The sequence below is a fragment of the Aulonocara stuartgranti genome (genome assembly GCF_965226115.1).
Source record: "Aulonocara stuartgranti genome assembly, chromosome: 19".
Taxonomy (NCBI): domain Eukaryota; kingdom Metazoa; phylum Chordata; class Actinopteri; order Cichliformes; family Cichlidae; genus Aulonocara; species Aulonocara stuartgranti.
This window is the reverse complement of record NC_138955.1, coordinates 1,254,225-1,268,202: the sequence shown is the minus strand read 5'-3', so window position 1 is coordinate 1,268,202 and position 13,978 is coordinate 1,254,225. Positions and strand designations below refer to the sequence as shown.

General features: G+C 43.9%; 1 protein-coding gene across 2 annotated transcripts in view; it reads right to left on the bottom strand.

Annotated features, from left to right (window-relative positions):
- LOC309694946 (signal-induced proliferation-associated 1-like protein 1) overlaps positions 1 to 13,978 on the bottom strand; it is a 37,481-nt gene that overhangs the window by 18,495 nt on the left and 5,008 nt on the right. For both annotated transcript variants that reach the window (XM_082515229.1, XM_082515230.1), the window contains exons 2-3: positions 756 to 2,449; positions 501 to 631 (exon numbers count right to left, since the gene is read on the bottom strand). In XM_082515229.1, the coding sequence (XP_082371355.1) occupies positions 501 to 631; positions 756 to 2,247 (1,623 nt within the window). In that variant the 5' untranslated portion in view covers positions 2,248 to 2,449. The remainder of the gene's footprint in view (positions 1 to 500; positions 632 to 755; positions 2,450 to 13,978) is intronic.

The following is a 13,978-nucleotide window of genomic DNA, read 5'->3' as shown; positions in this document are numbered from 1 at the left end:
TATCCCAAGCCAAACACAGAAGACAGGGGAGCTAACACAACTACTAAATATGACAGTCTATTTTTACTGAAACAAAGACGTAAAGTTCTCCGCACAGCGGTTTTAGGTTGCTGACAGGCCTTGGAGGCTGGAGGATGAGCGCACTTCCTGAAGTTTCTTCACACATTGCTGATATTGTGAGACAGCTGAATAGCCCAGGGGTTGGTTGCATAACCAAAAAAAAAAAAAAAACCAACCAAGGACTGAGACTTATTTTACCTTGAGCTGGTCTTCCTAATATGGGATGCATAGAGTTGTTGCAATAAACACACCTTCTATATGGTTATATAAGGTCTGTGGTGCATGTATGACACCCTAAATCCAAAGAAGCTTGCTTCACAGACAAGCAAAGTAATTTGTTTCCCAAACTGGTGAAATGCTGTGGGCATATTTTTCCACAGTAGACAGGAATAGCACGAAGTTACGCTGAGGTTCCATGCAGGACGGACACTATATCTGACCTCGCTGGTCCTGAAGATGACACGATAGTTATACTGCTGGCCATGCTCCTTGTCCTCCTCCAGCTTCTCTCTGCGCATGCTCACTGCTACTGGACCCAATGCCTCATCTAGCCCAAAGTAGTTCCAGTGATCTGAGGTAGAAGTAGTAGTACAATTAAAAACTGATCATGTATATTCAACAGCACTACTTCTTTAAACAATAAATCCATCTATATGCTATGACAGCTGTAATGAAAGCAGGTGAATGCATCTCACCCCTCAGGTAGAAGAACTTCCGATAGTAGTAAGCTCCCAGGTCCACGTGCTCCACAATGTATTGTTTGCCCTTGTCGCCGAGTGTGCTCGGGCCCTCCTTTGGTCCCTCAAGAACTGCTACTCCAGCATTGGTTAAGTGTGTGCTCACAGATGTTTCGTACAAGTTATTTTCCCCACTCAGGGTCCCTGAGCCACAGTTTCCAGCTCCGCCACCCACAAGCCCATGATATCCTGGCCCGTTAGCCCCCAGCTTGCGCCTCGCAATGCCATCGGCACCGATCTCATTGCGGAAGCAAGGGCAGCTTAGCAACATTTCGTTGCTTTGTTCATCTCCAGCATCCAGGCTAGGACTGTCCCTGGAATTGAGATCTTCCTGGCTTCCACTAGGAGAGCTATAAGGCAGGCTGTGGGTGGATGACAGAGTAGAGGTAGCAGAGGCCACGGCAGCGGCAGACGCTCCCGTGGTGGTGTTTTTCCTCTTGCCTGCAGTCTGCCGCAACTGAATAATTTCATTGAGGTCAAAAAGCATGCTCTGAACATCGTAGTGAGCGAACCCTTTCTGACACACCCAGGGCTTGAGAGGAGGGCCCGTGTCATCCGTTCGGCTGTCCTCCACATCAGACCCCGCTCTGGGGGAGTCGGACTCACCTCGCACGTTCCTAAGTTTACGGAATATAGACTCGCCTCCCGTTTCAGACTTTGTGCGTCTCTTTGGGGGCTTATCTCTGTCCTTCGCCTTAGGAGGATGACCGTCTGTGACATCCTCCTGAAGATCAAGAATCCCTTGCTTGGATGCAATATTTAGCATGTCCTCCAGTTTCTCTGGAGCAGGGCTACGTTGATCAACTTTGTCGCCTTGATAGCCCTTAAGCATTTCAAAGAAGCTGTCTCCAGCTACTCCATGTTGATCTATCGAGGAGGTGCTGCCATATTCACGGTGAAGAGGGGACAATTTGGCTCCCGATGATGGACCCCACTCCTCCCCACTGTCTCCACTGCCTTCCATCTCACCAACAGTCATGTCACTATTGCTGCGCTGGCGGATGCGTCTCTGCCGTGGGTTTCTATGTGCAGGACCTCTATAGTCTCCTGGAGCGAGGTAACGGGTGTCAGGGCTGTAATTGTTAGCCTGGGACTGGGCTCGATTCTTTAAAGTGTTGTGGATGTTACGCAGCATTGTTGAGTCCTGAGGGCTCATTATAGAGCCTAACTTTATGTGACTTTTTCCAGCTGAGGGCACAGCAGAGTTCTCAGGCTCCGTAGATGAATGCCACAGAGGCATCATAACGTCTTTCCTTGGGGGCCAGTCGGCCACACGAGCCCGTACACCCATTTTAGGCACTCCTGTGCTCACAGTGGCGTGGATGTTGTCAGTGCGGCTTGAAACAGGAACCCCATTGGCCATACGCAGGTGGCGGGTGTAAAACTCATCACTGGCGGGGACCGAACCCCCAACGGTACGCTCCATGGGTGGGTGCTTCAGGCTGGTCATTACATAAGTGCCAAAGGGAAAAGGCACTCAGCAGGTGAGCATGGCTGCCTCTGGGATGGGACACTGCTCTCTGACCTCATGAGCCATTTGATTGTCTGGATTAAGAGGCAAATTCACCTCATCAGCGCTCAAGACGGCTTTATGCCTCCTTACATGTGTCGAGACTGCCACACGGCATTTTCCACACTCCAAACACCCGCTCCTGGAAACAAAAGAGAAATCAGTAAGTGCATAGAGTAATATTCTAAAGAGCCATAAATGAATACGCATGATGAGTCACAAGGCTTTTTCCTGTCATAAATAAGACTGGAAATAAAGGAAAACAAGCAGTGTAGCAGATATTATTTAGAGCATTCTTTATATTTATTAATTAACACCACCTCTGCAGTACATTTTATATTAGTGTAAAATATCTACTCTCACGAATAGAGGGCATCTTTTCTTCCAACCTTTCCCCAAAAACCAAAAACAAAACACACAAGGACAGAAATATGCAAATGCTTATTTTCTATAAAAAGCAGTATATATGTGGGATGCACGGACCTGCCTGGAGAACAGAATGTGAATTCTTTTCTCTTTTTAAAAACCGGTGAAAATTCAACGGCACGTTCAATTTCAGATAAGGGAGCCTACTTTTCAAACCAATTTCAGCATAACCATTGTGGGGAAACACAGAAAGTCTGCCAAATTATAAAAAGAGGTTAACAGTGAGTGCATTTTTTTTTTCCTTGAAAGTCGAAGCCATTTCCTTAATAAGATCATTTATGTAGATGGAACATGAGTGAGAGAACAATCTAAATATCTTCAGCTGGCAGACTTCTAGCTCACCCCTTCTCTGACATCTCCTCGAATGCCCCTTTAAATAGCCAAACATTAGTGATTTGTATTGCTTAGTCGCACTTGTCAGGATCAAATATGCCAAGCTGCACATCAAAAAGCAAAGTGGCCCTTTGAAAGTCATCTGAAAAGTGGGTGATGATCCTCTGCCTGACAAATCAGGCCAATTTGGCAGTGAGACACTGAGGGAGATTAAGGCTTTACTTTCACTTGGCCCTGACTGGCTGTGGCTGTGATCACATTAGCCACCAGCAACGAGAGCACTGTGACGGTCCTATAGCACAGCCACCTTCACACTGCATCAAAACATCAGGAGCAGCTCAAAATCATGCAGTCCTTAGCAGAAAGAAGGCCCTCACCTTTGTCTAAACCATACAGAATTAAGGAAATGGAAGCATTTCATCAAAGGCAACAAACTACAATGTATGTGAAAGTGGTGCACAGTATCACGTGACCGGCAACGTTGCCACAGTGGCACAGTTAAGTGAGAGATGGGCCAAATATTCCCTAGATGCTTTCCTCATATGTTTGATATATCAACATCGATTTATAAGTCATGCAAAAAGTGTAAGCACAAAATCTCAAAGCTCTGCAGATGATTCAGTTTTCAGAAAGCCTTGGGCAAATCAGCCAGAGTCAGCCTAGCTTCAGTACACAGAAGAGTGCTTTCTGACAACAAATCTTTAAGCCTGTGCATATTATGCAGCAGAGTGGGATTCTGCAGGCCCAATATTGTGCAAAAAACATGCAGCATTAAATCATGCAGTAGCAATTAAAGTCATAAATCCTGCTTGCAAAATGTAGCATGCGGAGGCTAATGTGCTTACAGGCTTTTGCACTGTTTTTGCACAAACAAACTGTGAGCTGAAACAAACATGAAGACTTTCAAATCAAACCCAGTATATCATTTTAATGGGTAGAGCTTACAAGCAAAAATGGCCTCGGATCACATCATTCGACCTTCATGTATCTTTTGAAATCTTCAGCGAGAGCATAATCAAGTAGGATGACAGGCAGTATCTCCAATATGATCTTCAGTCTGTCACACAAGGAGGGTTTCCTGCTTAGCTGAATGGACATCAATTGTTTGGGGCATGGCAGTAGATTATGTGCCTGAAGCAAATTAATAAACACTCATTATTTATTTAAAAAAACTAATTCATGTCCTACTAAATCTCTCTTTCTCTCACGTTTATAGGAGTGAAAATAGTCAGGGAATGCAAGTTAAACCATGCGTCTAGTCCCAGAGCGTTGGGCCTCATTCCCTTATGCCGCCGAGCGTCCACAGGGACAGAGAGATGAATTGAACTAACACACGACACACGTGCGCACACACATGTCCCAGAAAACAGGCCTCTAATCTCCTCGCTGACAGTTACGCAGACAGACGGCTGACTTCATGGTCCTGTCAGATTAAAAGAATAGCTATAGCACTGAGACTTAGAGTCTTGTGTTGGCTGAGAGCGGGGAAAACTTTATAAGAAACAAAGATAAAACCTAACGATTCACAGGATAATGCCGTCTTGTTCTAAACCATCCTATCAGTCTTTTTCTATTTAAAAAAAAAAGAAAGAAGATTTTTCCACATCTCAGTGGGACGTGTCTAGACAGCTTCTGCATGCTGACCAAATTTGGTTAACTTCCTGTAATTGGGGCTCTAACCTCTGAGTGTAGACCATGTGACCCTACCTAGAGATGAGAAAAAGAGCAATAAAGAGGTGATGATTTTATGACATACCTCTCATGATCTACAATTTGTTGATTGTGTGCTTCTGGGGATGAGACAGAGTAATGAGTTTCTTGGAAGCCTCAGTGTGTGTAATTCAGCTCATACAGTGGGGCCTTCCAGACACCCATGAAATCAAAGGTGGAAGACAGACAGCAGTCAGTCAGCAGGAACGGTGAATCGTGCAGTGAATCACAAGCAAGGGTATGAGAATGTCCTGAGTCATCATCATTAAGGCACAGCTTGGCTTACTAGACTTATATTTAAAAAAAGACTCTGTCTCCTGAAGGGGAGTCCCATTTGCTGATGTTGATGAGAGAAAGGACAACATGCTGCAGTTGAAAGAGTCTTCCCCCTCGGGTCTCCCAACAGAGAGGGAATGAAGTTTCCCAGTACAACAGGCAAGTGTATCCAAAGCCGAGACAAAAGAGCCGAAGGATTGCCCTACAAGCTTGTAATTACTGCGTGCTTGAATGAGGCTAAGGGGCTGTTTGCCTGACACCATTGGCTTTCAAACAGGCACCCTACCATTTAGTCCATCGGCTCTCTCTGTGTACTAATCTTTCCCCGCTCTAAGGGTTGACAGGGCTGTTGGGCAACAGACACAAAGGTCCCTCTGTCCAAGCTTGGTCAAAAACTGGGGCCTCATTCCAGCACAGTGAAGTCTTTGAAAATTGCCTGGCACGGGAACCTCACTATAGCTGTGTGTATGCGGCCGCCAGGAAAAACCAGATGAATTAAATGCAAAGCGGAACTGGAGAGATAGAGATGGAGCAAATATCAAACCAGGATTTGGAAAGAAGGGAAACAGACTTATTTTTCTAAAAAAAAAAATAAAAAAAAAAAAAGTAAAAGGCAAAAGAATAATGTCAAAAAAAGGGGGAAAACTATCTGTATGAGATTCATAACAGGACCGATTAGCTGTTCTGTAATCCACTCACTCACAGCTGCAACACATATTAACTAGCAGATAACTGAGGGTTAGGGAGAAAAAGGGAAAGCTATCATGTCTGGGAAAGATGAATACACTATAAAAGGAGCCAAAAAGAAAAAAAGACAGAATACATGGGGAAGCAAAAACTCATCTACAACTGGCCACTATGTCATGCACCAGTCAGAAAGAGACTGATGTAATAATAGTCAAGCCAGACTCCTACACAGCATTTCTTTTCGTGTAGGGCGTGTAAGTGAGTGAGGGGTGAACTGAGGTAGCCGCTGAACTTCCAGATGCACAGGACGTAGCAGAGCAACTTCACTAGTTCCTTCTCTCTGTTTGACTCTCCCTGTCTTTCTCTCTGCCCTTCCCCACCTCTCCCTGCTGCCTCCTCCTGTTCACAGATCTGGCTGAGAACCAGGCACGAACCTGCCCGTCCATCTGATTGAGCAAACCTGAGAACCTGACACCTTCAGGGGAAAACAAGGCAGGCATGCTGGCAGACAAACAACACCAGCATCATCCAACTGCGAGCAAAGATCCTGGAATTCCACCAATTTCAGTGGAGGAAGTGATGAACATCTGTGTGCATGGAGGGGAAGAAGTCGGGCATGTTTAGGCAATGCTGTCTGCCCAAGAGTTATAAAACACCTGTTTAAAAAAAAGAAAGAAAAAAAGCTTGTCTTCTATTCTTGCAGTTACCTTAGACTGAAAGCTTTGGTCTAGGTTGTACCGCTCTGGGTGAAGTGGAGTGCCACACTGAGAACTGGGCCGATGTGTAGTTGGAGGACTTGAAAACCCAGTGGCAGTGTATCGACATTCATCACATCCATTGTCCTGTAGTGCGCCGTTGTGCTAACGCTCCTCTGCCTTAACGCTGGGCCCCCCTCGCTATCACTGCAGCACAGTTCAGTGAGTAATGGGCAGCGCTAACCGCTGGCAAAGTGAATTTCACTCACGGCCGTACACGAGACGACAGTTCTGGAGGAGAGCCAGAACACATTCATTGCCATTATCTCCAGCAGGGCGTCCTCGTTCCTTCCTCTCCTCTTATACAGAAAGCACTTCAGCAGGGTTTCACGTGGGAGACACAGCAGAATAAACAGACACTTGAAACACTTTACATAGTTTATAGTTAGCAACAGTAAACCCATTCCTATATCCAATTATCTGGGTGGGCCCCAAGTTCTGACAATGAAAGCCTTTGTCCAACTCCTACAGTGACACTTTTTAAAAAAACAAAAAACCCAAAGCTAATTGCACAGCTAAGTGCTTAGGTGGTCTACTTATCTAGACTAAAGAAGAATTACTACCGCTTCTGTTTAACACCTGATGATAATCTGTCAAAGAAAATTGTCTTAAATAGGTTTATAGTTGATTTGAATTATGCTATGCTATAACATTATGTACAGTCATTTAATTTATGAAGACAATGGTTTAGAGCCTCATATTTGGCTGAGACAGTTTAGATATAATCCCATCATCTTTTACAGATTGTGGCTTAGAAAGAGCAGTGGAGAAGAAGCAGTGTGCTGCTGCCTGAAGAGGAATGTAAAAAATTCTAATGAGGTGGCCGCCTAGCTGCTGAACTGCAGCAGTTTGGAGCTGGGTTTTAAAAGTGGAAGTCTGCTCAAGGCTGTACTTTCCCTCTCCTTGCCCTTCCTCCCTGCCTGCCTACAACCCTAGGACTCCATTAGAGACAGGGAGCTACTGATGCACATAGACAGGTACATGCAGAGACAAAGACCCGAGCACACACACACACGTGCACACACATTCATGCACAGCAAAACCTAGAAAATAAGACAGCAACATCTACACAACAACAGAGATTGTTCTCATAAGCACAATCCCTGGGAACTGATGACTGATGGATACCCGTTTCTGAAGCTAAACCACTTGTTGTTTAATCATAAACAGCACTTTTGTGTCTCGCACCGGTCCGCTGAGATGTTATTTCTGGAAAACCTGTCTCAAACCAAAAATATCTTTTCTTTGAAATTTCATGTTTGACATGCAAATTATGGTCTCTTTATGATCTCCGTGCAGAAACTACTCAGACTGCCCAGAATAAAAAGATCGCCCTATGCACAATTCAACTTTCCAAAGATACCTCTTAACAAAAATAAACAATAAAATGTAAAATGTCTGTGAAAATAAAGAGGCTGGCCAAATAGAATCTTTTTTAAATGCTTCTGTTGTCACTGGAAATCTTTATTGCCATTTCTTCTCAAACTGTACACTGCAGACACTGTTCCCAGGTGGAAGCTGGTGAGGGATTTTATTCTTGTTGCCTAGCGATGTGAGGATGTTGCAATGAGCATGTAATTTACACGGATGCTCTGACTAGCCTGCTGTTCATTTCCTGGTGAATAACCTGTTCTCTCACTACAGATCTGTGTTGCTTGTGGACTTTTACGGAGGTGTATGCTGAATTAATAAAATTATTTTATCCAAGTATAAGCGTTTAAGACTGGCCAGCACCGCAGTCTTGGATAAGCACCGAAAATCATGGTCAAATAATTAATTCAGCAAAGTAGTGAACAACTTTGTACATCCATTTCTGTGAACAATTTCTTCTTCTTTTTCAACACAGCATCAAGGGTTAACAATTTTTCTACCTCAGTACCAAGAGGCATCTTTGGAGTCTCCATTTCTGGGCACAGTTTACGTGCATTCACTTTCTCAGTTTCGCCATCGGAAACATGAACGCTTTGGAAAAACCTTGGCTCTAAAACAAAGAGATTCTCTGTGTGTGGCACCGGCACTATGTGGATATAGTGCCATGAAGATAACTGCAGGAAACCTTGGTACAACTGGTGGCATGTTGCCAGCAGCTGATGATGAAGACCAAAGAGCACTGTCACCTGACTCTCACCTGGTGGTACTCATTAAGCACAGTCAAACTGGCACTATCATTTGAGCTGTTTTTCCTGAGTAGCCACCAAACACAAGTTGGCCCACAGTAAGCGTGTCCACAGCAGTTCTGCCCTTTGGGGCCCTTATATGGCTTTTCTACGGGTAAGCCCACAGAAAACCCATATGGTACCCTTATAGGTTGGTTGCCATGTCCCATAGGAATTTTGCTTTTTGGGGCACCTTAGAGGGAAATCTGTGAGCATCCCACAGTGACTTTGCCCACAGAAAACCCATACGAGGTACATGTAGGGTTGCCCACATGGGGCCCATAGCAGTTTTGCCCTTTTGAGTCTCCATGAGGGTTGGCTCATGCAGGTCAATAGGCCATTCTTAATAAATGAAAAAGGGAGAAAAAAGACTGAGGTATACCAAATTACAAAAGAACTGGACTGAAAATCAATGATAACAGGTCTTATGAAGTGATAAATCCACGACATGTTTAGTTCAAACTGGTGTCAAGAAGTAAAGAGATCAAGAGCGGTTAAACCTCTCTTGACAGAGGTTCTGTCATGGTTTGGGGCCGTACTTCAACCAGTGCTGTTGGTGATTTTTCCAAAATTGATAGAGTTATGAACACAAAAAAAGTATAATCAGAAGTTGATCCTCCATGCAATAGGATGGATTGGTAATTGCTTCCTTTTTCAGCACGGCAATGATTCCAAACACGCTGTCATCCCTGGATAGAAAAACATACAACAGACCACCCTCAGTCATGGACAGGCCTCCCCAGAGCCTGGAGATAAAATTGAGGTTACTGTACTCTAAAAATCCTAGAAATGTGGTTTCGAGCCAGATGCTTACTCTGAATAACACTTTTAGGAATCTTGGAGTCATTTTTGATGTCATTCAATACGCATTTTGAACAAATATGTAGGACTGCTTTTTTCCATTTGTGCAATATCTCCAAAATTAGAAATATCCTGTCTCAGAGTGACGCTGAAAAACTAGTTCATGTATTTATTACTTCCAGGCTGGACGACTGTAATTCATTATTATCTGGATGTCCTAAAAACTCCCTGTAAAGCCTTCAGTTGATCAAAACATGATGCAGCAAGAGTCCTGACAGGGACTAGACAGAGAGAGCAGATTTCTCCTATATTGGCTTCTCTACATTGGCTTCCTGGTAAATGCAGAATTGAATTTTAAATCCTGCTCCTCACATACAAGGTCTTGAATAATCAGGCCCCAGCTTATCTTATAGTACCTTATTACCCCATTAGAGGTCTTCACTCTCAGACTGCAGGCTTACTTGTGGTTCCCTGAATATTTAAAAGTAGAATGGGAGGCAGAGCCTTCAACTTCCAGGCCCCTCTTCTGTGGAATCACTCTACTCTTAAGATTAGGCTTAAAACTTCCCTTTTTGATAAAGCATATAGTTATGGCTGGATCAGGTGACCCTGAATCCTCTCTTAGTTCTGCTGCAATACGTCCAGGCTGCTGGGGGATTCCCACGATGCAGTGTTTCTTCTTCAGCCACCGTTTTCACTCACTATGTGTTTATACACTTCTCTGCATTTACTTGCTTGTTATTATTAATCTCTGGTTCTCTTCCACAGCATGTCTTTTGTCCTGTCTTCATCCACTTACCCCCAACCGGTTGCGACAGATGGCCACCTATCCCTGAACCTGGTTCTGCTGGAGATTTCTTCCTGTTAAAAAGGAGTTTTTTCTTCCCACTGCCTCCAAAGAGCGTGCTCATATGATTGTTGGGGGTTTTCTCTGTCTTCTTTACTGTATATCACTGTAGGGTCTTTACCTTAGGATAAAAAGCACCTTGAGGCAACTGTTGTTGTGATGAGGTGCAATATAAATACATATTTTCATATTATTGAACCCAAACTTTTATTTATAGCTATATCTATATAAGGCAGACATAGATGTCTATATAGAGCTAGCATCTATCTGTACATAATGAGTACTTTGGACACAGTCTGAACATCAGAAAAGTCAGCCTGCTGAAAGTCATACCAACTCTAATGTAAGACCTTTTAAAAAAGGAAGGAAAAGAAAAAACAGCTTGAGAAATGTAATTTGTCTGCCCTGCACCACACAGGAAATCTATTTAGAACCATTTCTAAAACAGTCTACCTCTCATCAACTATTCTGTCATTTCCTGCAGGTGAACAATATCTGCAATTTATATGGGAAAGTTTCCCTGCAACGTCCTGAGAGAGAAAGCTTCAGTATTCTCGACCAACTCATCTTTCAGCTTCTGCTTTTACAGACAACGACCAAAAGAAAATGAAAGGCAGTTCCTGTTGTTGTTCTAATGCATTTGAATTTAACCACAGTTTTACTTCTATTATAAAAGAAAACCTCAACTTTCCACACTGAACTGAAAAAAGAAACTGACCTGAGCAACGGGGCCAACAATGCAAAGAGAGCATTTCCCAGCACGGCTGTGACGACTGGGAGGTGTTTCTAGGGCTAGTCTGTTTACTTTATTCACCCTACAAAAGGTAAATTCCCTCTCTTAATATCTGAAGAGCAGTGAACCTATTTGTTACCAAACAAATACTCCCAGCTCAGCATGGGTCTGGCACACTCCACTCTATGTGCTCAAGTATATGTGCTGGGATGAAGCAGTTTCATCAATTGAGGATTAAAATAGAAGGATGGGAGGGCGAAGCTGCGGTATAATTAACAGTGTTGATGCAAGGAGGAGGGTTGAGAGAAGAATCTGTGGGCTTGCTGTCTATAATTGAGCCCCTTCACATGCTAAAAGACGGGGGATGGGACTCAGCCAGGGGTCCCAGCAAACACTTCCAAGCCTGCTATTACTTCATTCTTGGATCACAGGCACTTGTGAGCAAAGCAAATCAGAGTAAGCCCTTAGTGCTTCTCACAGTAACGTGCACAGATTAATTTTGACTGTTCCACTGGAGCAGCGTCTCTTCATCGTCATTTGCAGCACAACAGTGGAGCTGTATGAAAGTTTGAACTGGGATAAATACCGGGGGTCATGAGATGTCAATCAAAATGTTAAGTAGATCATGGTTTTCTGATTGAACATCACTGGACGCCCCAGGCTGCAGGCACCCAGTGGTCATATACACACTGCATGCCAGGAAACTCATGTCCTAGCTGTCCAAACACCAATAGAGTAATCAATAATATTCCTGAAAATCAACACACTTGGAAACAGAAAACACGTGAGCTACACACAGTTGTTGTTAGAAATCCCGTTTATGGCCACATTGTTCCAATTGGAAACAAACCAATCAATGTTAAAATTTTAGCCCTATGAGTTCGAGCTTAGGGCTCTCAGGATGTTGGCCAATCAGTTGGATCACATTGCTCTGTCATATGGGGTAAAAGGAGCAGCATAACCTACAAAGCACCTCCAGTGGACCTGCATAATCCTTGGCTTCTCTATTGTCTTGTGTCTGTGAGCTTCCAGATCAAATTGCATCAATGTGCTTGGACCCTGTTGTACTTCCTTGTAAGTCCATCCATTCACTTTCTTAACCACTTATCCAGCTACAGCCACAGGATCTGGAGCCCATCCCAGCTGACAATGAGAGAGAGGCAGCGTCAACCAAACAGAGTTTGCCAGACCGCCACCAGACTGACACAGACTTACAACCACCCACATCCACGCTTAAAGCCAATTTAGAATCACTAATTAACCTTTGGACTGTGGGAAGAAACCAGAGCATCCGGGGAAAGTCCACAGAGTCCAAGGACACCATGCAAATGTCCCGGAGAAAGTGTATAAGTCTGTATAAGTTCTATATTTACTGCTGCATAAAATGCAAAAAAGTTCAACTGTATTCATGAGCAAGACCAGTGGTTTGGAATGCAGGAAGGGTCAAGAGAAAGCATTTACATCTTTGCATACAACCGTGGATTAGCAGCAAGGTCAGCTAACGGCAACCTGTCACATTTTTACAGCTGAGGTGTTGATATGACAGATGCCTGCAATGTTTGGAAGTCATCCACTGCCCTGTCCTCTGCCTGATTGCACAGGTAGCAAACAAGCTGAATCACAGAGAGATGTGAAAAAGGAATCCTGATAAGATCGCCCTTACCACAGTAAAGAAAAGCGCATTTATTTATCACAAAGGCAGAAAACAATCATAGCATGGATAATGTAACAGTAACCTTGTATCTATTGCTGGAACAGACACTAACTCAACATTCAGATGCACTGAATCAGTTAGGAAAAAAGAATGAAAGCAGTGTGACACAGTCACAGCAGATACTCCGAGGGGCTGAACTCGCATTTATAGAATTATGTAGATTCATTTTAAATGGTTTGTCTGGGCATGTTGTAGCAAAGTGCTGTTAAAAGAAGCGGCGCAGTTCTTACAGTGTGATTAAGCAGGTTGGGGGAGGCTGGGACCTTGCTGAGCCAACTTGAGAAACATGACCTCCACAGCAACAGCAGAACTGACCACGGCCTATTTAAAAAGCCCACAGAGAATGTAATCTAATCTACCATAAGTTGCTCTGTGCATCCTCTTCAGTTAATTTCCCTCAGTCAAACTGATCTTTCAATCGATCAACAGCTGTTTAGCCCCTAAGCATGCCTCTGCAGCAATAAGGAAATGCACATAAACTCATTCAATTACACAAATTGATGACTGGGATGTATTGCAGCAGTACGGATTTTACCACAGACAAACATATGACGGACACAATGGGACCTTTAGCTGAGAGAGCAGTGGGTAAAAAGGAAAATACAGCCAGTCATCCTGGAGTGCCAAAGTCAAGGTGAAGGCTTGATTAATAGCCCCTTACACTGGTATCTCCTCTGAGGCCACCGCTAGTGCACAAGATGTCCACAGTTTTATAATTAGCCCTTTTAAGTTGAAAAATAAGGATTAGTTCTTGCCAGATAAGCATTTTACTAAGGTAACGGCAATGTGATGCAGTCAGTACAAAGGACATGGGTACTTCAGTACAACACAGAGACGGCAACAAAGGAAGACCTTCTTGTTGTTACTCTCACGGGAAAGCTCAGGGGATTCTCTGGGATGTCTCTCAAGAAGCCTTGCTGACTGTGCTGTCCCCTCAACGCCCTCACAGCTTGCAGGGCAGTCTAATTTCCGAACTGAAGGCAGGTATGCTTCAGTAATCAGGAGGTCAGAAATGGCAGGTAGCTTCTTGATGCACAGTTGAGCAGCTGTGAGGCTCGATGAGGACTCAAATTTCAACAACAGCAACAGCAGCAGCGTGGCAAACTTATACATGTAAACCGTTTCCAGTCATTGATTTGGGCACGTGTCCAGTGCACGGCCCAGTGCACTTCCAGTCCAATTACAGTCAGGCCACAAGGTTAATCAATTCATACAGTCATTTGGACTACGATA